Source organism: Gallus gallus, chromosome 20 (assembly GCF_016699485.2).
Source record: "Gallus gallus isolate bGalGal1 chromosome 20, bGalGal1.mat.broiler.GRCg7b, whole genome shotgun sequence".
NCBI classification, from domain to species: domain Eukaryota; kingdom Metazoa; phylum Chordata; class Aves; order Galliformes; family Phasianidae; genus Gallus; species Gallus gallus.
Window position 1 is genome coordinate 10,822,832 of NC_052551.1, and position 22,312 is coordinate 10,845,143.

At 63.4% G+C, this 22,312-nt stretch overlaps 5 protein-coding genes and 1 long non-coding RNA gene across 12 annotated transcripts; 4 read left to right on the forward strand and 2 right to left on the reverse strand.

Moving 5' to 3' along the window:
• Positions 1–226: 226 nt before the first annotated feature.
• On the forward strand, positions 227–4,568 carry LOC100859272 (WAP four-disulfide core domain protein 2-like). Of its 2 annotated transcripts, none has more exons than XM_040651009.2 (4): positions 227–332; positions 3,465–3,599; positions 4,134–4,286; positions 4,365–4,568. In XM_040651009.2, the coding sequence occupies exons 1-3, from the start codon at positions 248–250 to the stop codon at positions 4,283–4,285; spliced, it is 372 nt and encodes a 123-aa protein (XP_040506943.1). In that variant the 5' UTR covers positions 227–247; the 3' UTR covers position 4,286; positions 4,365–4,568. The 2 variants fall into 2 exon arrangements, with proteins under 2 accessions (XP_040506943.1, XP_003642517.5); XM_003642469.6 differs by lacking the exon at positions 227–332 and adding an exon at positions 3,116–3,269.
• A 144-nt stretch (positions 4,569–4,712) lies between these two features.
• WFDC2 (WAP four-disulfide core domain 2) lies at positions 4,713–8,509 on the forward strand. 5 transcript variants are annotated; one of them, XM_417472.7, is made up of 6 exons: positions 4,713–6,005; positions 6,099–6,206; positions 6,366–6,506; positions 6,783–6,923; positions 7,124–7,261; positions 7,349–8,509. In XM_417472.7, the coding sequence occupies exons 1-6, from the start codon at positions 5,696–5,698 to the stop codon at positions 7,357–7,359; spliced, it is 849 nt and encodes a 282-aa protein (XP_417472.5). In that variant the 5' UTR covers positions 4,713–5,695; the 3' UTR covers positions 7,360–8,509. The 5 variants fall into 5 exon arrangements, with proteins under 5 accessions (XP_417472.5, XP_004947254.2, XP_040506938.1 ...); XM_004947197.4 differs by having other exon boundaries at positions 4,713–6,206; XM_040651004.1 differs by having other exon boundaries at positions 7,124–8,509.
• A 2,361-nt stretch (positions 8,510–10,870) lies between these two features.
• Positions 10,871–13,852, forward strand: WFDC8 (WAP four-disulfide core domain 8). 2 transcript variants are annotated; one of them, XM_040651002.1, is made up of 8 exons: positions 10,871–11,677; positions 11,900–12,049; positions 12,156–12,302; positions 12,383–12,502; positions 12,662–12,802; positions 13,065–13,199; positions 13,295–13,429; positions 13,721–13,852. In XM_040651002.1, exons 1-8 carry the CDS (start codon positions 11,320–11,322, stop codon positions 13,729–13,731), a joined length of 1,197 nt encoding a protein of 398 aa, XP_040506936.1. In that variant the 5' UTR covers positions 10,871–11,319; the 3' UTR covers positions 13,732–13,852. The 2 variants fall into 2 exon arrangements, with proteins under 2 accessions (XP_040506936.1, XP_040506935.1); XM_040651001.1 differs by having other exon boundaries at positions 13,295–13,852.
• Positions 13,853–14,197: 345 nt separating this feature from the next.
• On the reverse strand, positions 14,198–15,396 carry SPINT4 (serine peptidase inhibitor, Kunitz type 4). The gene is made up of 3 exons (XM_004947200.5): positions 15,264–15,396; positions 14,951–15,124; positions 14,198–14,706 (listed from the first exon to the last, which is right to left on the reverse strand). The coding sequence occupies exons 1-3, from the start codon at positions 15,367–15,369 to the stop codon at positions 14,432–14,434; spliced, it is 555 nt and encodes a 184-aa protein (XP_004947257.2). The 5' UTR covers positions 15,370–15,396; the 3' UTR covers positions 14,198–14,431.
• A 2,532-nt stretch (positions 15,397–17,928) lies between these two features.
• LOC107054850 lies at positions 17,929–18,954 on the forward strand. Its single transcript, XR_001469621.3, has 2 exons — positions 17,929–18,021; positions 18,121–18,954. It is a non-coding gene; the product is annotated as an uncharacterized LOC107054850 (long non-coding RNA).
• Positions 18,590–20,886, reverse strand: LOC771994 (protein qua-1). The gene is made up of 2 exons (XM_001235195.7): positions 20,796–20,886; positions 18,590–19,628 (listed from the first exon to the last, which is right to left on the reverse strand). Exons 1-2 carry the CDS (start codon positions 20,866–20,868, stop codon positions 18,829–18,831), a joined length of 873 nt encoding a protein of 290 aa, XP_001235196.4. The 5' UTR covers positions 20,869–20,886; the 3' UTR covers positions 18,590–18,828.
• Positions 20,887–22,312: the final 1,426 nt, after the last annotated feature.

Below are 22,312 nucleotides of genomic sequence, written 5' to 3' on the forward strand. Positions count from 1 at the left end.
GTTGCCACCACCCGGGCACAGTGCTCGTGTCCCCACCCAGCCTGGCTGTTGGGAGTGGGAGAGGGCCATGGTAAATGATTTCTCAGTTAATGACATCACACAGGGCTGCTGCTGCCTCGGGCACAGCCTTGAAATGCAGCAGGAGTTTCAGCACCCAAAGGTTATGTGTGTGGTGGCCCCTCCCCAGCCTCATATGGATATAAACCCCCGCTGACCCGCGCCAGCCGTCAGCATCCTCGGGAGCACCATGAAGGCCACCGGTGTTCTGCTTGTGGGTATCCTTGCGCTGTGCACACAGCTGCAGCCAGCTGCCACGGCCGCTGTAATCGTAGGTGAGTGCATGAGGTGGGCACAGGGTCACAGCAGCTCCCAGGGCGCTGCAGGGCTGGCACGGGCTGCGATCCCTCAGGTGGGACACATTGCAGCAGCACAGGGCCAGGCACTGCCTGACAGCTCCTCAGCCCTCAGCGGGGCCACCAGGGTCCGTGCCACGCAGGCAGCACGGGGGCAGGAAGAGCTTGGGGACAGCAGCAGATGGGGCACACCTGGACGGGTGGGACAGCTCCCAGAGGGGTCAGAATTCCCAGCCCATGAATGCGGCTGTCTGTCATGATTTGAGCTCAGGAAGCCCCTGAGCCGCACATCGCCTGAGCCCGGAGGAAGGGGTGTCCCTGTTTCACCCTGTCTCCCAGTGTCCCTGCCTGCCGGGGGTACTCACCTAGAACAACCACGCTGCCTGTTAGGCGCTGGCTGTGACCTCAGCCCTTCCTTGTCACCCATGGGTCAGCTGCGGTCACCAGGCGCGGTGCACACACGGTTCCTCTGCTGGGGGAAGAGCCCCCATCATTTGGGCTCCTGGGCCGGGGTCCTGCCCGTGACGTACCTCGGCACAGAGCTGGCTGCCGTGGCTGCTCAGAGCCATGGCTGTCCCTGTCCTCTGGCAGGAAAGCTCCTGGCAGAGCCAGGGCATGGACAGCAGCATCCTGAATGCCGTGCGTGGGCGACAGGAGCCAAAGCATTTTCTGGGAAGCGATGCTGAGTGCGTGGGCTGAGCCAGGCACAGCTGCGGGCCCTGCAGCCGGCAGGTTCTGTGCTTCCCCAGCTGCTCCTGCTGGCTGCAGGCAGATCCAGGCAGAACAGGAGCTCAGCAATGTTCCGTGGGGGTCACGGCGTCACCCCTGGGCAAAGCCTGGCACCTTACCCTGCTCTGCACTGCTCCGTCCGTGAGTGCTCTCCTTGGAGGACATTTCTGGGCTCCCACCCTCTGCAGTCTTCCCTGCTGCTGGCTGCTGTGGAGCAGCTCGGCTGCGGGAATCCGCACGTCCGCAGCCCCCCCCGGCCCCATCCCATTCACACCAGTGCTCAGGAAATGCTGCACTCTACAGATTTTACAAGCTAAAAGGACTGATAAGGGCAATTAGAGGATCAGCCATCTGAGTAGAGTGATGAACCTCAAAGGCAAGCGCTGCTGGCAGCACCAGTGCAGGTGCAGCAGCACAGATCATGGCGGGACACGGAGCTGATCCCGGAGCTGTGGGGTGGGCAGCGCTGCCCCACTGCCAGCCCTGCTGCAGCATTGGGTCGGGATGGATTTTATCCCCATGCAGCACACGGTGGGGACGCACTGTTGCTCAGCACCACGCACCCAGCCCAGCCTGATGCTCAGCCCAGCCCGCTGCTGGAGCAGCATGCCCTGGTGCAACAAGGCTGCCTTTATGCAGGAGCTCCTTTGTTTGCCTGGGGCCGGGAGCCCCAGCTTGGAGCAGTTCCCCAGCACAGAGCACAGTCCCCGGCACACAGCAGGCACTGCAGGGTGTGGGGTGACGCCTGCTGCTATCCCAGTGCTATCCCAGGGCTGCCCCGTTCCCACCGTGCTGCACAGCAATGAAACGCAGTGAGTGTCCCGTGGGTGTCAGCGCTGGGTCCTGTTACTGCATAAACACACGTGCTGGGGAGGGGACGGCGGCAAATGCAAACAGTTACTCATTTACTGTTGCTCCGTGCCTCGCTGCGTTGTTGACTGTGGGCTTAAATTACCTGGAAATAGATGCTGGCTGAGCAGACAAACAGCTCGTGACCTCGGAGCGGGGACCGCCTGCCCCGAGCCCACGCAGCCCCAATCCCACATGGCTCCAGGATGCTGCAGCCCAAAGCTGTGAGGGCCGTGAGTGCAGTGATGGGGGCTCAGCAATGGAGGAGGGCCCCATTTCCACCCTCACACTGCAGAGGAGAGGCTCAGCCCGGGCATACATCCAGGGTAGGCTGGACCCCAGCCCCAGCCCTGCAGCTGAGCAGCACCAGCGCCATGCAGAGCACCGGGTCCCACGCAGCGACCAAACACGCTGAGCCAAACCTGGAGCAGTGAGTGAAGGGCTGAGGCCCCTCGGGTCTCCCAGCACAGTGCTGAGCTGCTCTGCTTCCGTCAGCAAACCCAAAGGAATGAAAACCACTGCCGGTAGCGCCTGCAGATGAGCAAACAGTGATGAGAGCCAGCAGCCACGTGGGGTGATTAGGATTGCTTGGTCTGCTCAAATACAGCCTGGCTTGGTGCTGCCCGGCACTGCCAGGCACCCAACGCACAGGCTGCAGGGGAGGTGGCCCACAGGGGGGCCTGGGGCCACGTGGCCCCCACTGCATGGTGCCACGGAGCAGCGGGCACACAGCCAGAGCACATAGCAGCTCGCTCCCCGCCCGCCGCCCACCCGAGCACCACTGCATCCCCAGGCAGCACTCCAGGGCAGGGGCTGCGCTCACATGCACGACAGCTGCCAGCCCAGGGATGGGACGGGTGCAAGCACGGTCGTCATGTGCCCCCCATCGGCTGCTGGCCCCAACCCAGAGCTGACCAGTAGTGGCCCTACCGTGGCTCTGTGCCCCGCAGGCAGTGGGCTGGGGGCTCCCAGCATGCCCAGCATGGCGATGCAGCGCGGCGCTTGGCTGCTGTTCCTGCCGGGCAAGTTTTCTACATAGACGCCTGGGCTCCTCGAGGCTCCCACTTCCTGGTCAGCTGCCAGCAGCGAGCAGATACCTGATACTTGGGGATTGTGCAATGGCACGAAGGGGGAGCCTGGCCCAGCCAGTTCCTTATGAGCCACCCGGAAGGCAGTCCCCTCCCGCCCCACCTGGAGAGGAGCTTAAAGCCCAGCCGAGTGGCCCCGCACGCGCACAGCTCCCCTGCACCATGCCCAAGGCCAGCAGCGCGCTCCTCCTCGTGGGGCTCCTGGTTCTCTGGGCAGAGCTGCTGCCAGCATCCGGCCCGAATGTCACGAGTGAGTATGAGCGCACGGCCCCGCGGCAGCAGCCGGCATCACTCCTGGCCCGGGGCCTGCTGGGGATGGGCTCCAGGCACACGTTCCGCAGCGTGGCTGTGCTCTGCAGCATCCCTGAGCCCACGCCGGGGCTGGGAACAGCATCACCGCCTCCAGACGGCCCTCCCACCCACACCGTGTGCCTTTGCCTTTCAGTAAAAGCCGGCGTGTGCCCGGAGCCAGCAGCAGAAGAAGCGAACTGCACGATGGGGTGCCAGTCCGATGGCGACTGCGAGAGCACCCTCAAGTGCTGCCCGGCAGCCTGTGGCAAGGCCTGCCAGGAGCCCAACGGTAACGCTCCCAGGGTCGGTGCAAGTCCTGCTCCTATGAGCCGATGGCTCCGGGGCTCCCGGCGCTCCGTAGCAGTGTGGTCCTGGGCATCCCCTGTGCTCTGGCTGCAGCACAGTCGTGGGGCTCTGCACGGAACCCCACAGGACTGGGCTGTGCTTCCATGGAGCAGTTGCCCACACAGCCTGGGATGGTGCTGGCCACACTCACCCCTTCCTCCTGCCTGCAGTTCGGTTGGCTCTGAGCATCCCTGGTGCTGCTGAGGTCGCTGCCAGGGACGGAGAGCACACACCCACTGCACTTCACATCCTTCGGGGAGCGCCAGCTGCACACTGCATCAGCCCCAGCACCGTCCTGCATCCAGCACCGAGCTGGGGAAGGGTCTCCGAGCAGTGCCCTTCCCAGCTCTGCGCCAGGCACGGCCCCACAGCCGCACCGCTGCAGAGTGCTCACCACGCTCAGCTCCAGGAGCTGCAGCACAGCCCCGCACACCGTGCCAGGGACAGTGGGTCTCACGCTGTGTCCTTTGCCTTGCAGAGAAACCTGGCACCTGCCCGTCCGTGAAGCCAGGGATCCCCATGCTGGGGCTCTGCGTTAACCAGTGCAAGATGGACTCCAACTGCTCTGGGAGCCTGAAGTGCTGCAGGAATGGCTGCGGGAAGGTCTCCTGTGTGACTCCACTGCACTGAGGTCAGTCGGCACCCACCCAGCCCTGGGCTCCTGTCCCACTTGCCCCGTCCCTCTCACAGCCCTCTGCTCCCTTTGCAGGTGCATCCTCCTTCATCCCAGCTGCAGGAAAGCTGCTGCCCAATGCGACACCGCACAGCCCGGCCCCTGGTGCCCTCCTGCCCCAGCCCTGGCCGGGATCCCAGCATGGAGCCTTCAGCCTCAGCTCCCATTCCAGGGCCCCTCTCGGGGTGTGCCGCAGCCCCCTGCACTCTCGCCAATAAAGCAGCCACTCCCTGCCCTGTTTTTGGCCGCGTCTCCGTCCTGATATGCTCCTGGCTGCACTCTGCTTCAGTGTGCCCAAATGGGTGCTAGAGCAGCCCATGTCTAGAAGGGTCTGCACCAGACAAATGCCCACCCTGAGCCAGCACCGTTCCTGCAGTGCTGACCCCAGGCCCCATTTCCCCAAGGCTCCCCAGCCCATGCTCCTGCTCAGCACTGTCCTACAGCCTCAGCTGCTCTGATGTTTGCTCCTCAGCCAGTTAAGGGATGTGCTCCAAGTGGGGCACGATATGCAGTTGCAGCTGCGTCCATGGAGCGGAGCTCTGCGATGGCCTAGGGGGATGGCAGTGCTGCTGCTGCTGTGTGCAATGGCACGGCATCTCTCAAAGCAACCCCTGCACTACGCACTCGCAGCCCATCAGCAGCACGGCGCCCATGGCAGCAGCTTGAGGGAGCCGTGGGCAGCGAAGCCTGCATGTCCCCCGTCCCTGCCCACCCTGCTCAGACCCAGCCCTTGCTCCTGCTGCTCTTCCACTCTCCCCGGGAACCCCATAGCTCCAACAGACAGCGGGAGCCAAGGAACCCCCAGGGCCAGAGCAAATGGTCCCATGGACCTCTGAAGGCCTGGCACTGCTGGGGGATTGCACAGAGCACAGCTGAGCCAGGCACGCACAGCCACCCTGCAGCCTGCCCCGCACAGCCTGGTGCCTGCAACACGGATGTGTCCCCACACACATCCCACCACAGCTCTGCAGCATTGCTCCCCACTCCGTGCGTGCTGGGAGGTGATGCCGATGCTCGCTGGGCAGGACGGGGTGGGCTCTGGGAAGCGGTGATGGGATGCATAGGCTCACTGGGCTCTCCCGGGTGCCCACATCGGGGAGCGCAGGAAGCAGGGTTGGGGAGCACCTCCCACATCCCCCGGCCTGGCTGTTTGCGGGTCACTGGTGACCTGGAAAGGGAGCACTGCGGGGGATGCGCCAGCCATGGGCTGGGAGCCCAGCACGGCTCTGGGAGTCTCCCTTGAAATGAATTGTTCATGCTCAGCGCTCCCACAGCCCTGGAAACTCACGCTGCCATGGGCTGGTGCCCCCCAGCAGATTTAAATACCGACTGGCAGTCGCAGTGCCACAGCTCCCCCCAGCAGCACGATGCCCAGCACCTGTGCCCTCACGCTGCTGCTCCTGGCCCTGTGCGCCGAGCTGTCGCCTGCCTCAGCCCAGCAGCACCGTGGGGATCGCGGCAATGCCCCCGCTGCCAGCCCCCCACCACGCCGGGCACAGCGGGGCCAGCGGCCGCCGGCCGCCCTGCCTGCCCCCAGCAAAGCAGGCATGTGCCCGGCAGTGGGGAGCAGCCCCACACGCCCCACCAGGAGGTACTGCCTGTCTGACCACAGCTGCCCCGGTGCTGAGAAGTGCTGCCTTCTCCGGGATGTGCGCACCTGCCTGCTCCCTGCTGCAGGTATGGGGAGCTGTGGGGCTGCTGCTGCTGGACAAGGGACGGGTGCCACGGGTGAGCCGTGCTCCCCAGCACACAGTACTTCTTCCCTCACAGAGACCCTGGGCAGCCCCGGGGGGGTGAGCTGCAGGGTGAGCTGCTGCAACGAGACGGCGTGTGGCCATGGGGAGAGGTGCTGCATCCGCTGCCTGCGAGCTGAGCCAGGTAAGGTTGACTGCGACAGGGGGGCTGTGCTTGTGCTGGGCTGGACGTGCCATGGAGCAGAGGCAGGGGTTGGCAGTTTCATCACTGTGAGAGCAATGCATCAGTGCTGCAGGGCCAGGCTGGCTCTGAGCCGTACCCTGAGCCCCCTGTCCCCTCCAGCCAAATCCGGCCTTTGCCCACGGAAGCGAGCCCGGCGTGATGCTGTCTGCCCCAACCTGTGCACCGATGACAGGGACTGCCCCGGGGACAAGAAGTGCTGCTTCTCTGGCTGTGGGCTGTCCTGCACCACCCCGTACACAGGTACCTGCTGCCCCCATCCCCACTCCTCTCCGAGCTATGCACGGGGTGTGTATCCTCCTGCCCGGGTGTGCACACCCCACACACACCTGTGCACTCCCCATGCATGCCACAGGGGCAGGATGGGGGCAGGATGGAGGCCAGAGGGGAGTTGGGGCAGGGGCACGCTGCAACCCCGAGCCATGCGCAAGGCACAGGTTCCCGGTGCAGCCACACTCCCATGGGCACAGCGGGGCTGTGATGCTCAGGGCTGTGATGCTCACGGCCGCTCTCTTGCAGCAAAGTCTGGCGCGTGCCCCGTGGTGCTGCGGGGCTCCCTGGGCCCCTGCCTGGAGAGGTGTGACAGCGATGCTGACTGTCCCGGGGCCAAGAAGTGCTGCACCACCGGCTGCGGCCACGTCTGCAAACTGCCCACCGAGGGTAAAAGCTTTGTGCCGTGGGGCAGAGATTGTGCCACGTTCCCATGCGGTCCCCTCCCTGGCTGAGTACCGTGCCTGCACGGCCAGTGCCCCTTTGTCCTGGAGCACTGTGCCCCTTTGGGGCCTGATGGGGGCTTGGGGAGGGGGCAGCAGCCACATCCAGGGCTCACCACACCATTCCCTCTCTCTGCACGTGCACAGTGCGCCCGGGGCTCTGTCCTGCCACATCTACCAGGGCTGGTGAGTGCCTTGTTCTATGCCTGGAGGACAAGGACTGTCCACCCAGCCAGAAGTGCTGCCTGCAGGACTGCGGCCGTGTGTGTGTTCCCCCACTGCAGGGTAAGACCAACCCCACACCCTGCCCGCAAGGGACGGCACGGGGTGGGGCACCCATCCTGCTCTGACCACCGCATCCATCTCTTCCAGGCACAGCCTAGCCCTGGCTGGGGGGGTTGCACTGGGAGCTGCCAATTCGGGGCCATTCCACCCCACTGCCATCGCAGCACCCACTGCCCCACTGCTCCCATCCCTCGGGCAGCACCTCCAGCTGAGGGGGCCAGCACTGTTTGACCCACTCTGGCTGAGGTCTCTGCCACCCCCACCTCCCACAGCTGTGCTCCAGGGACAAAGGCAAACCCCCACACCCAGCCCCTCTGCGTGTGCCAGACTGTGTATGGCACGGACCCCCCCAGTCTGCCTGGAAACACTGACCCAGAATAAACCAGCATGTGGCAGCCCGGCTGCTCTGAGTGTTTTCTGTTGCCTGCGGTGTGCTGGGGGTTTCCCGTGGCGCAGGCACTGCAGGTGGACACGTGGCTGCAGGCAGCCCTGGGGCAGTGAGAGGAGGCCCTGTTTCCATGCTGTGCCCCCCAGGCACCACCACCCCACTGTGAAGGTCCTGGGGAAACACTGCTGCTGTCCCAGCAGTCACGGACAGGAGTGCCAGAAACCTGTTGATTCAGATTCCTCGCACCAAGAAAGGGTTTATTTGCATCCTGAAGTGTGAAACTCGGGTTGGAAGCACAGTCAGGGGCAGATGGAGCACTCAGCCTGGGGACAGGGCGAGAAGCAGCAGCCGTGTGCTGGGAGCCACGCAGCCCCACTCACTCCTATCCTGGCCGATCCCATCACTGTGCTCCATCCCCAGGCCTCTCCAGCCTCTGCTGTGCAGTACTGCGGGGATGGCACCTGTGTGACCCCAGGTGCCCTGTCCCCGTCCCTGCCCCAGTCCCATCCCCATGGGTCATCCTGACCCAAAAGCGCCGTGTGGCTGGAGATAAGCAGCCGGCTGGCAGGGCACCCGTGGTTCTGGGAACAATCCCGCCTCTCATTCCTGCCTGCTCACCATCAACCGTGCTGCAGCACCCCTGGCAGCTCCGCCAGAGACTTTAAACCCAGGACTGCCTCAGCTGTGTGTATGCAGCATCCCTGCAGCACCATGTGCCTGGGGCTTTGCCTCCTCCTGGGGCTGCTCCTCCGGACAGAGCCAAGCACTGCACTGGGGGAGGAAGATGGTGAGTACCGGCAGGGGGTTCTGGGCCAGCTCTGTCCAGGTGCACCCCGTGTGCACCTCCTGCCCCGCGTCCCTCAGTGTTGGCACTTCTGAGCTGGGACATCGATATCCCCTGCTGCTCTCACAGAGCCCAGCACTGGGGATGCTGGGTATGGCCAGGGGCTGTGCGGGGGCTGTGCAGGGCAGCAATTTGAGTGCTGTGCACACCACGCTGCTGTGGGGTCTCAGGGCTGGCAGATGCTCTCAGCCACTCCCTTGCAGCCTCAGGCCGACTTGGATCAGTTTTCTCCTCAGGCCATACCTCCCTTCCTCAGCCCTCATGTAGCACCTGACCCATGCAGAGCCATGCAGGTGGGTGCTGCTCAGAGAGGTGGTGGAGTCTCCTTCTCCGGAGATATCCGAGACCCATCTGGACACCTTTCGGTGCGACCTGCTGTAGGGAACCTGCGTTAGCAGGGGGTTGGGCTCGATGACCTCTGGAGTTCCCTTCCAACCCCCACAGCCCTGTGATTCTGTGATCCTCTGATCCAACCCCCTGACTGTGGTGGGGCTGTGGGTAACGCAGTGGGCACACACCATTGAGTGCCCCCGTCCCCCCCTGCATGGGACGAAGCTGCACCAGAGCAGCCCAGCTCTGCACTACGGCCGCCTCCGCAGCGATGGGAGCTTTCCTTTGTTTGAGTGGAACAGCTGCTGTTTGCAGTGAAACCTTCCCAGCAGTGTCTCTGTTTGCAACTCAAACAGCACGGTGCTGCCAAGAGCTGACAAGGGCTGTTTGCAGAAGCAGTGCTCCCACAGCATCCCCCGGCTCAGCGCAGGCACAGCAGCCTCAGCTGTGGGCCAGGGGGATTCCCAGCCACGGGAAAGGGCGCAGTGCCCCGAGCTCCCCACTCAGGTGTTCCCACTCCCCAGCCCACGCCGGCGTCTGCCCCCAACCCTCGTCTCAGCCTCAGCTCACGCCGTGTCCCAGCGCCTGCGATGATGACAGAGGGTGCCTGCGGGACCAGAAGTGCTGCTTCACCACCTGCGGCTTCATCTGCGTGACACCGCTGGGCAACAGCAGCAGTGACCTCCCTCCCCCCGGAGAGGTGGACTGGAGCCTCAGCCAGGCTGAGAGCACGCACCAGGGTGACGCAGGGAGGATGAGCCTCATGCCAGGGGGCTGTGGCAGGAGGGGAGGGGCCGTAGGGAATGGGTGCAAGTAGCATTGGGGTGCACGTGGCAGGGAGGGGTGCGGTGGGTTGCAGAGGCTGCAGCCATCCCCTCCGCAGGCAGGGTGATGCTGGGCACTGCCCTGACCCCAAGTCCTGCTACAGGGGAGCTTCAAAAACCAGGTCGGTGTCCCCGGGACTTCACACGCTGCCTCCACCAGGAGCCCCCTCTCTGCACCAACGACTCAGCGTGTCCCGGTTGGCTCAAGTGCTGTTCCCACGAGTGCCGCCTCCGCTGCATACCCCCAGCAGAAGGTACGGCAACACTGGCACAGCCCCAGCACCGCCACCAGCACCCTTTGTCCACCAGCCCCATCCCCGTCCTTGTCCTCTCCCCATTGCCCAGAGCAGCTCCAGCACCACCAGCAGCCTCCATCTCCCGAGGCTGGGATGGGGCAGGTGAGGGTGTCTGGGATGGAACACGGGGGGTCGGAGACACAGCAGGGGGGGGATCTGGGCTGTGGCACAGGGAGGGCCACAAGGGCAGACTTGCCGGTGCTGCCATTGGTGCCCTCGGGGTGCACCTCGCCCCCAGCCGTGCCACTCGGTGTTGCAGAGAAGCCCGGTGCCTGCCCCGCTGCGGCCCCGGAGGGGCTCTTTTACCCCTGCTCCTTCCGGTGCCAGGAGGACAAAGACTGCCTGGGTAGCCAGAAGTGCTGCCCACTGGGCTGCGGCCCGGCCTGCGTGGAGCCGGCGCAGGGTAAGGTCTCCGGGTACCGCTGGAGCCACGTGCACGGGGACAGCCACGGCTCCGCGGGGCGCTCAGGGCTGTGCTGCAGACATCTGCCATCTCCCCGCTGTGCCGGGGCCCTGCGGCGGCCACGAGCTGAGCTTCTTCTACAATGTCACCTCCGGGCGCTGCGAGACGTTCCCCTACAGCGGCTGCGGGGGCAATGCCAACCGCTTTGGGACGCGGGCAGCGTGCCGCCGGGCATGCCTGGGCCACGGTGAGGGCACGGAGCTCTGGGTGATGGGGGTAATGTGATGTCCCCCGGTGTCCAGCAGTGCTCAGGACTGCTCCTGACTGCTCTGCTCCACCAGAGAAACCCAAAGCCGGGGAGTGTCCTGTGGTGCTGCCAGAGCTGGAGGGGCCGTGCCGGGAGGAGTGCAGTGGTGACAGCGACTGCCCCAATGCGCTGAAGTGCTGCAACAGCAGCTGCGGCCTCCAATGCCTGCCGGCAGCACCGGCCCGTGAGACGGGGTGGGATGGGGTGGGATGTGGATCACAAGTGGGGCCGTGGCCTGGGGACCAGGGGTGCCCACGGTACCCAACACAGGCAGAGAGGGGCTGGCATGGGAGCAGTGTGCACAGCAGCAGGGACGGGGTGAGGACGTGGTGGGGACAATGAAGACACTCTACGGTGGTCATCCCGCTCTCACCTCCAACCCCATGACCCCACCATCCAAGCTCTGCTCTGCCGTGCAGATACTGCCAGCCCTGCCCCTGCCACATGGAGCCACACCAACAGCAGAGCTGCCACCCTGGGTGCAGGGTGCAGCCGGGAGCAAGGGGACGGGGGGTCACCTTGCAGGAGGGGGGCCCCCAACATGGGGGGATGCAGTGATGGATCAGGCAGTGCACCCTGCCCACGTGCACTGGGCCGTGTCCTCATGGGACCGCAGCACTGCAGAGTGGGACCCGTTCCACCCCACCCCATGCCCTGCAGGGAAGGATGGCTTCTGCCCGGCCAGCGCCGGGCTGTTCCCTAGCTACGACTGCAGAGAGTGGTGCCGGCGTGACACCGACTGCCTCGGCGAGGAGAAGTGCTGTCTGCGGGGCTGTGACTACGTGTGCCTGCGTCCAGCCCAAGGTTGGAGCCACTGAGCACCCCCCCAGGGCGTCTCTGGTCGTGCCCAGCCACCCACAGCTGTGCATCTTCTGCCTTCCAGAGAAACCAGGGATCTGCCCCCTGAGCGAGCAGGCAGCGGGGTCCCGGTGCCAGGACCCCTGTGCAGGAGATGGGCAGTGCCCAGGGGACGAGAAGTGCTGCAGCACCCGATGTGGCCACGTCTGCATGGCCCCAGAGCCAGGTGAGGGGGCAGTGATGGGGCTGTGCCAGCAGTATGTCACGCAGCCGGGCACAGTGCCCAGCCTCTTGCAGCCTGCAGGGAGGCACAGCCACAGCCTGCTGCACAGAGGGCACATAGGGTGCTACCAGAGTGGCCCCAAGGTGCCAAGACTGCCGTGCCCGCAGCCCAGTCCTTGTGGGTGAGCCCGTGGCCCTGCTACCCCCCTTCCCTCCCTTTTCTCAGACAAACCTGGGCAGTGCCCAAAGGTGAGGCCGCAGCTGACATCAGAGCCGTGCACGGAGGAGGATGACTGCCTGCACGACCGGGACTGCCCCCGGCAGGAGAAGTGCTGCTTTTCTGGCTGCGCCATGCGTTGCTCCCGCCCGGCCAGAGGTGAGGGCAGGCGATTGGGCCCCATCTGCACCCTGGGCAAGGAGCAGCAGAACCAGCAGTGCCGGCAGTGTGGGGGACCCCCTGCACTCAGCCCCTCCTCCCACAGAGCACCCCGGGCGGTGCCCCCGTGCAGAGCCATGCTGGGACCCCCGGCGCCGACGCTCGAACCAGTGCCTTGATGACAGCGTGTGCAGGAGGGATGAGAAGTGCTGCAACACAGGCTGCACTTGGGCCTGCGTGGCTGTACCCAGAGGTAGCGGGGAGCAGCTGGGCAGCGGGGAGCAGCCACCATCCCTGGGGACAGCTGGTGACTGTGAGCGGCTCTGCCTGCAGAGAGTGGTGGTGGTGCCTCCAGACAGTGTGCGGAGGAGTGTGAGAGTGATGCACAGTGCCCTCAGGGAGAGCGGTGCACCCGCATGGGCTGTAGCCGTGTCTGCGTGGACATCCCTGGGGGTGAGCACTACCTAAGTGTCTGAGCACTATCTAAGTGTCTGAGCACTATCTAAGTGTCTGGGAACCGCAGGGTGCCCAGTGCAGCAGGGCCCACGGGTGGGTGCCCCATGGATGGGTGCCCACAGGTAGGAGTCCTGCAGCACATGTTCTGCCTTGCAGGGAGAGTGGGAGTGTGCCCCATCCCCAGGGTTGCCTGGGGGACGTGCTTGGACCTTTGCAGCTTTGATGAGGAGTGTCCCTGGGGCCAGAAGTGCTGCAGCAATGGCTGTGGCCACATCTGCATGCCTGCCTCTCTCGAAGGTGAGCCCTGGCCTGGGATGTCAGTGAGAGGCAGAGACAGGGACGGAATCTGCTGTGCTCTGAGCCCACAGCAACACTGTGGCCGTCCTGCACCAATAAGGACTTCACAACGGAGCTGTGTGCTGGGGCTGCCAAGACCGTGTCTGCTATGACCCCGTATCCATTCACCCCCTCGTCCATAGTGCCTTCCCCTCTTTCTACCCAATTAACAAGCATGCCCAGCCCCAGCTCAGCACCAGGTGAGTGTCCTCTCCTACCACAGAGCACGATGTCGCCGTTGTGCCACAGCACGGTGCCGGCCGGTGCCCAGAGCAGTGTGATGCTGACACGCAGTGCCCCCGAGGACAGAGATGCACCCGCACCAGCTGTGGCCGTGTCTGCATGGACATGCCCAGAGGTGAGAACCACGGTCCAGCCCTGCCCTGGAGCTGGCGGGGTTCTCCATGGTGGGTGCCCACAGATGGGTGCCCCAAAGAGCGTTCTGCCTTGCAGGGAGGGAGGGAGAGTGCCCCATCCCCAGGAGCCGTGGGACGTGCTTGGACCTGTGCAGCTCTGACAAGGAGTGTCCCCAGGGCCAGAAGTGCTGCAGCAATGGCTGCGGCCACATCTGCATGCGGATACATAACGGTGAGGATGCTAAGGGACAGGACCAGCTCCAGGGGACACAAGGGGACTTCAGCCCCTCAGGAGAGGCAGAGCCTTCTGGAATGGGCCTCGGTCCTTGTGAGCTCAGCTCAGCTCCTGGCACAGACACTGCCTTCTGGGTGATGGCACCAAAGGGATGAGGAGCAGAAGAGGTCTCTCACCAGACCTGGCCATGCCAAACCACTGCAGTGCCAGCAGAACCTGTCCGTGACCCTGGCCTCTGCTCCACAACCCCATCAGTCAGGTCTCCCTAAAAGCACTTTTCCCTTTCAGGTGCTACATGATGGGAGAACAGCAGTTCTGTGGCAGGAAGGTGCCTTCATCAGGGGACACGGGGCAGTCACAGCCTGGAGGTGGCCTGTGCCCTTCTCGCCATCACCAGCAATAAAGCGAGTGCATGCCATCTCCAGCTGCCTCTGAGTCTCTGTGTTGCAGGGCCCAGCCCCCCCTATTGCCCATGGAGGGCACAGGCTGGGGTCCCCCTCGCCAGCACCAGGCAGGGGGTCTGCACAGCACACGTGGGGCTGCAGGGGTTGAGCACTGCAGGGTGAGCACAGCCCTGGGGCTGGGGGCAGCTCTGGGACACCCATCGAAGTGGGGATGTTTCTCCATCGCTTTAGGACCTGGCTGGGTCACATCTGCAGCTTGAGGGCAGAACTGGGAGCGGAAACCAATCTAGACGTAAGCAGGAGCTGTGCTGGGATGGCTGGATCTGAGACCTGGGGCAGGAAGGACAGGAGCCAGACCTGCTCAATGACCCGTCCTTGTATTGACAGCTGCACAGCCCCGGGCAGGGCTGGGCTCCTCCAGACAGGGCATAGCACAGAGGGGCAGCCGGGCTGTTGCGGGCACCACAGCCCTGCGCTGTGCTCCTCGGGCAAGCCACGGCCCCAGCATGGCCACCATGACCACCACCACCACCTAGCCATGGGGACAGGGACGGGGATGTCTGCCCGGACTGGCGCTGTGCACAGCGGGGAGGTGTTACCGGGCACCCGGAGCTGAGAGGTGTGGGGTTGGGAGCAGGGCTGCGCGGAGGGTCTCCCCACGGGGCAGGGGTCGGGGGGAGCCCCGCCGGCGCGGCTGGGAGCCCACGTGGGAGCAGGCCTGGGAGCACTCCCGCTCGGTCTCAAAGTTGTTTCTGTTCCCACCGCAGCCGCCGTAAACGAACTCCTCGCACCGCTGGCTGGACGCGTTGTAGAAGAAGCGGATGAAGAGCGCCTTGCAGTTCCCGCAGACCGAAGGCAGGTAGCAGAAGTCTGGGTGGTGCCAAGGGCTGAGGTGAGCCGAGGGCAGAGCTCAAGGGGAGAGCGCTCCCGGGCCCCCACGGCACCGAGCCCCTCTGTGCCCTGAGCCAGGTCTGCACCCACCTCCCCAGGAAACCATAGCCCTCACCCCTGGCGCCGGCAGAGCTCAGGGATGGCATCTATGAGCCCCCTCCCACTGCGCCAAGCTCACCCCCCTCGCCGTGACCCCCACACACTGCACACCGCTGACCCTCACCGAGCACCGGCTCCTGGCACGTGTGGCCGCACTTGCCGGGGCAGCATTTGGTGGCACCAGGACAGTCGGCGTCGCCAGCACAGTGGGAGCAGGAGGTGTTGTTATGGCACGAGCTGCAGTCCTCGTCCAGAGGGCTCTCCACCTCCGAGATGTGGTGACAATACCCAGGCTTTGCTGAGGGACACAGTGACCGAGGCTAAGCAGCCCTATAGGTCCCGCAGTCAGACCTCACCACCCACAGCCCCATGGCTGCCTGCGCCACGCTTGGGCTCCCTGAGCATCCCCTCCTCAGGAAGTGCCCCCACACACTCACCTGTCCCCATCTGCTCCTCTCTTCCAGGCACGTGCGGGGCTGGGACTGACCATGCAGAAAGGGGGAGCAGGAGGAGGAGGAGGAGGAGGCAGGCTTGCTGCGCCATGGTGCCCACGGCTGCCGGCTCTGTGCCTCGGGTGTGCTGGGCTGGGATTTAAGGTGCGTCGGCAGGGTGGAGGGTATGGGGCTGGAGCCCGAGCACTTCTAATTCCTGCCGTGCGGGTAATGAGCCGCACCCAGCAGGCCTGGCTTCCTCGGCGGCATCTCGGCCACAGCCCTAAAGCTGGGGGGACTGGTAGGACGGGAAGGATGCCCCAGTGCAGCCGTCAGGGTGTCCTGCAGTGTGCTGGGGCTGCGGTGGGGATGGAGATGGGATGGGGATGGGGATGGGATGGGGATGGGAATGGAGATGGGATGCGGATAAGGATGGGAAGGGGAGTGGGTATGAGGATGGAGATTGGGATGGAATGGGGATGGGGATGCTGCCCCCACCTGCCTGCAGCTCCTTGCAGCCCTGGCGCAGACACCAACAGGTCGGACCTGGGGCAGTGCACACTCCCCCGCAGCCAGCAGCGCCTGGTGCACATGGGCGTGCGTGGGGTGAAACCAGCAGAGGCAGAGAGAATCAGATTAAGTTCTTCCCATTCAGCAGGAATAATTGTCTTCCTAATTACTGTTGTAATTACTGTCCCACGGGGAAGTCAAGGAAGAGGAAAGCTCTCCAGAGAGAGGCAGGAAAGTTGGACCCAGGTGAGGTCCAGAGGGAGGCGCCACCCACCTGCCTCTGCCCCACTGCAGCTTTCAGTAACTTTCCCCCAAATCTCAGAGGACTGAGACCCCCAGCAGTGTCTGGGCACAGGACACCTGAGAAGTGGCATAAGCTGGGGACGTGGCTGGGATGGGATGGGTTGGGATGGCCCCCACCTCCTCACCACTACAGCTCAGTGACCCCCCATGCCTCTCCCTCCATCCTGAGCTGTCCAGGACATTCCCCCGTTGCACAGGACCTTCCAGCCCCGCACCCAGCAGGAGGGCAGGGCCACAGAGCCAAAATCCACCCGGCTACATTTTTCTGCCACTATCTCTCTGCAGTATCTCACCTACCCGGGGCGTCATTACAACCACTCCCATCGTATTCCAGAATGGCCCCCTCTGTGGGCCTGAGAGGGGGATGTTGGGGCTCACAGCACCCGGGGGGCTGTGGACAGGGGGAAGTTGGGCACCGCACAGGGGAATGCTCAGTGTTGTGGAGCTGCATGGACGGCCCCATCCTGCCCTGCCCTGGGGACACGCAGCCTGACTCACAGCAGTGCTGGGCAGACCTCCACCTCAGCAGAAACAGCGACCCGGCCAGCTCAGAGAGCAGCCAGGAATGTGGCACCTCCCAGGGCGGTGGGAACCAGGCTGGGCAGTGCCACCCTGGGCACGGCAGGGTAGAGCCAAGGGCAGAGTGGGTGCCGCAGTGCAGCAACGCCCGCTGGCCCTGCACAGAGCCCATCAGCACCAACTCCCCCTGGGGAGGGCACAGGTGGGGAGAGTCTGTCCCCACAGCCCACCCTGGGCAGAGGCAAGGAGCACTGTCATTGCTCACAGCTGTCCCCACAGCTCCGCCAGCTGCTGGCAAGCGTGTAGTGCTGCATGCAGGCAGCTCAGACCACACACACAGACACGTGTGTGCACGGCTCATTGGGCACACAGCACATACGCAGCTCAGGCTGTGCACACGCATGTATATGCTTACGAAGCGTGGCTTGCACGCTCACACACGTGCCCAGCTGGCATGGCACACGCACACACACACGTGCCAGCAGCCTGCCTGCACAACCTGACGCAGCAATCCTGCCGCCAGCACCCGGCGCTGCAGGGGAAGCCCCAGCACTGCCTTGCCCACACTTCGTGTCCTGCATATGGTGGAGCAGCAGCTCCTGGGACAGCATGGCTGCAGTGCTGGGGGGCTTCAGGGGGAAGAGCTGGGACCGGAGCTGTCACTGCAGGGCTCGGGGCACAGGCAGAGCTGAGCTGTGGCTGAGGATGGAGTGGGAGGTGAGAGGCAGCTCCAGCACAGTGTGATGGGCACTCAGGCACCCACCCTGGCTTCCCACATCGTCTCCACTCCCCATCCTCAGCACTGGGACCCTCCAGCACCCCAGAGTGAGGATCTGGTGGCCACCAGCCGGGCTCAGTCCCCAGCCACAGAGCCAGGCTTGGGCAGAACGAGGCTACGGACCATGTCCGGTCACAGGACGTCCCTCAGGAGCCAGCAATTGTTCCTGGTGGCAGAACAATGCCCGGAGAGCTGCCAGGGCACCACGGGCTGCTCCACACCACCTGGCCCAGGAGCCTCCTCCACCTGCCCTGCAGTGCGCAGCCCCGTGTGGGGTCCCCGGCCCCCGCTGCCCACCCAGCCCCATACTCATCCCTGGCAGTGCTGGGCGCTGCAGCACATCATGGCACAACTCAGCTCTCAGGGTTGCTCAGAGCCCAAAGCAAAGCAGCCATCCCTTATGCCCCACCTCCACGCTCCCTGCATGCTGTGTCCAGCAGCACCAGCCCCTGGAGGGAGGGGACATGGGGGTCACGCTCAGATGAAGCTGTGACAGGGACACGGTCACTTGCACCAGCCTCTGTCCTGCGGAGGATTTAAAGCCCCGCCTGTACTCGACGTGGCCCTGACACTGCTACCCCTGCATCATGCGGGTGCTGTCGCTGCTGCTGCTACTGGGGCTCTGCTGCCTCTGGGCCCGGCTGGTGGCTGCAGGTGAGCGTGGGATGGGGCTACGGGGAGGGGCTGGGATGCTCTGTCCCCACAGCAGAGAACAGTGTGCCCCAGGGTTAGGGTGCTCCTATCTCTCCCCAGGGTTCACCTAACCCCTGTTTGGACCTGGACCAAGGACCCCACTTGTGCAGTCTCGTGCCAGGTAGCCGGGCAGCCGGACATGGACTCATCCATCGACTGCAGAGCGAGAACCCATCATCCCCCATCCCAAATCCACTCCTCAGCGCTCAGCTCAGAACTGGGCACGGGGGTCTCTGTGCTTCTTCCTTGCTATTAAATCCCATCTGCAATGAGCTCTGCTGGTTCCCGTGGTGTCAGTCTCCTGCTGAACCCTTGTTGGACCCCCAATCCCCGTGGGAGGGAAGTGCCATGGCAGACAGTTGGTCCTGGGGTCAGCACACACATCCTGCCTGCAGCCTCACGCCAGGCTGCTCCTCCAGGCTATGACGTGTCAGGGGCATCTCTGGGTCTGTGGAAGAAGCTGGGAACGGTACATCCATGCAAGCTCCCAGATGGCTTGGAGATGCCAGGCACTGTGACAAGGGACAGCTTGTTGTGTTGAGCAAGTGGCCCACTGTGGGATTTATTAGGAAATAGAAGGTCCTGCCCAAAACAGCGCTGGTGTCCAGGACTGGCCCTGGCAGAGTGAGGCGAGGGGAGGCTGGGGGCAGCTCCGTGTGCCCACCTGCCATGGGCTGTCATTGCACCTTGTGCCCTGCACACGCCCCACAGTGCTGGTCACCAAGCATCATCGCGCCAGCATCGCTGCCATCTCCACCACTGTAATCTTCAGTCATCACCGTCACCGTATCCATCGGCATCTCCATAGTCATTCCCATTTCCACCGTTGTCATCACTGCCATTGTTACCGTCACCATTATCGTCATCATCATAGCCCTCGTCGTCATTGTAGCCATAGTAATAATCATGGTCATCAGCCATATCATCCTCATACCCTTTTTTCTCATCACCATCGTCATCACTGTCATCGTCATCATCGTCATCAATGTCATCACCCACCTCACCATCTCCATGCTCGGGCTTTAGTTTCTCTCCCAACTTGAGCTTCTCCCCACTCTCCTGTTTCCCCCCAGCCTCCGGCTTTCCCCCCACCTCTGGCTTTTTCCCCAGCACGGGTTTCTCTCCACCCGTTGGCTTCCCCCCAGTCCCTGGCTTTTTCCCACTCTCAGTTTTCCCTCCACTCTCCACTTTCCCCCCACCCTCTGGTTTTGCCATTGCTCCTGGCGTTATCTTTGGCTTTTCCCCATTCCCATCCTTCCCCTCACACTCTGGCTTCTTCCCCACGCTGGGTTTCTTTGCGATCTCCTGCTTTTCCCTCAGTGCAGGCGTGCTGCCCGCTGGAGGCTTCTCCCTGCTCCCCGCTCCATTCTCGGGCACAGGTCTCACCGCCGGCCGCTCCCCATGCAGGTGCTGCTCCGCACCGCCCCGCTCTGCCCCCAGCTGCTGCTGCACAGATGGGCTCTGGGTGCCGTTCCGCTGCCGGCACCGGGCATCTGCTGGCACCACCGCCTGCGGTTGGGTCACAGGGAGGATGGTTGCTGCTCCGTGCAGCCCTGGGCTACACCGTCCTGGTGGAGGGAATGGAGAAAGGTGAAACACCGACGGCAGCACGTTCTTAGCAAAATGAAGTGGAGATGCAATGTATTATTTAAGCAGGGCATAAATACGGCACTGAGCATGGCTGCGAAGCAAGCGCACACGTTTTTCTGTTAAGCAATAGCGAGCAAACACGCGCAGAAATAGCACAACACACTGCTGACACACACTGCCTGCCTCGCAGCTCCTCTCTAAAATGGAATGGGGCCAAAACGTTACGAAGGAAGGCATCACAGCCACTGTCCAGCTGGGAAAACACAAGGCTTCAAGCCACTACTTATCTAAGACCTAAAGAAATTCAGGTTTCCAAAGGGGAGCATTTAGGAGACGATGAAGGCATTTCTGCACACATTTCATCAGAGCGCAACAGCCCCAGAGCCTCATTGCAGAGCAGCAGCACGTCTGGCTGACACCGAGCAGTTACTGCCTGGTAGTCTGAGCTTAAACATCAAACAGCCCAACTTGTAGTGAACGCTGAGTGCTCTGGAAGAGGAGACGGGCAGAATTTTAAACGCTGCTCACTGCTCGTACAGAAACAAATGTGATTTCCATTCCTTTGAAAGTTGGCCATTTTTCTCGAGGGAAAAAGAAAAGTAAGGAGGAAAAATGATTCTTTCATGGGAATTTCCCCTCTTGCAAACGCACTCCCGGGCTGAGAGCCTCGGAGGGGTTGCTGGGAGCATGGCTGGAGCCTGCACACAGCCCAGGGCACAGGTCGGGCTGAAGGAAGCACCTCCCCAGCACTCCGGTGCCACTGCGGGCTCTGTCCCCATCGGGGTTCGGCCTCCAGGCAAAGAACCCCCCCGGCAACAGCCCCATCCGGGCAGAGCCGGGCTGCATCCTCCAGTGCTCAGCGTATGGGGAGTCCCCGGTCCCAGCCAACAGCACCAGAAAAGCAGCGTCAGAAGGAAATAACAGAAAGCGAGAGAAGCTTCTGCAGCTGGAGTGCTCTGAACCGGATCTGCATGACATTCAGCGTTTTGTAGAACCCAAAGGTTAGGAGCCTTAAGCAGGGCTAGAGCTCGCGAGGGTCTCAGCTCTCGCAGAAAGCGCTCAGACAGCAGGACCGAAGCAGAGCCATCCGCACAGCCCACCTCACCGACCGCGCAGCGCTGCCCTGGGCGCGGGGCCGTGCTCACCTGCAGCGGGCGCTGCGTGCAGCGGTGCACCGAGGGCCAGCAGCCCCAGCAGGAGCCAACCACCCGCCTGCATGCTGCCAGCACCCTGCCCGCCCGGCGCCGCGCCGGGCTTTAAGGTTCTGCAGAGAGGCGGCCCCGGGCACCTCCCACGTCCTGCGTGCACCGTGGGACACCCGCAGCAGCGGGACAGGAGGAGACACCGGAACACGGGGCTGCTGCCAGCCCTCCTCGAGGCACCCTTTGCTCCGCTTCTCGGCCCATAAACCCTTAATGGGCACTCGTGACGTCAAAGAGCTTCATTCAGCCCCGGGGCGCTTTCCCATTTCCAGGAGCTTGTGAAGGAGCTGCAGAGCGAGATCCCCCCCCCTCCATTGCCCCGGAGGAGCTCAGCTCCACCTGTGCAGGGCTGAATGTCAATGTTGGACTCGTCGTGCTTTAAAACCAGCAGGAATAAATGTCTCCTGGCAGGCAGAACATGGAGTGCCGCAGCACTGAATGGAGGAGAGCTGCCCAAGGCGGGCACTGCAGCTCAGCTCCGTGCTGCCAGCCCCTGCCCTGGGCTTGCATTGAGAGTGAACAAAGAATTCAGTGTGCCACCGTGTTTATGTCTCTTTGCTCTGCACCAGGGCATAAAGAGCATCTCTACCACTGTAAGCATGTGCATGTCACTCTGCGTGAAAACTCAGAAGGCAAAGCTCCTGCTCCAGAAAGCTCCATCCGAATGGTGGCAAAGGCCACACATAGGCAGCACTGGGGCCGTGTGCTCGGCAGTGGGAAGGTGCAGGGCCTGCATGCCACCAAACCTGCGTGGGAAGAAGGCTTACTGAAAGAAGTGAGCTCGAAGTACAGGTTTCTTCCAGTCCTCGTGGCCATGACTCAATTCAGGAGCTATTTCCCTGTGAACCGCCCCTATCCGCTGAAGTCCCTGTGCCCCACATCTCAGCACAGTGATGTCACTGCTGTGACCATGCTGAGCAGAGCTCTCCCAGGACCCCCCTGGCCATGGTTCCCTGCCACCCGCTGTGCTGTCCAGAGCCCTCCAAGCCCCAGCATGCGGGGCAGCTCCACACAGTGTTGGATACCTCCACTCGGGGGTCTCTGCCCAGCGCTAGAGCAGACACCGGTTGGTGCCCAGCGGTGCACTTGCTGCAGGTGGCACTGATGTTGTCCTCTAAACACCCCACAGGAGAGGTGTTGCTGGCACTGGTGATGATAACTGTGCAATTATCTCCATTACTTTAGCCACAGATTACTATCTACTTCCTTTCTACCACAAAAATGACGAAGGCACGGGGCGAATTCAGCCGGTGCGCGTGGCAGTGACTCAGGGCACGGCCCAAGAGGCAGCACAGCACAACTCCCAGAGCCACTGGGAGCTCCCAGGGGTGCCGCCATGCAGCTCCGAGGGCACTGCCACACTGCTCCACCGCGACCCCGGGCTCCTTTGGAACAGCACTGTCACCGCAGCACACTTACACTGCTGTGGATCCAAATGTCAGTCACAGTTTAGAGAATTA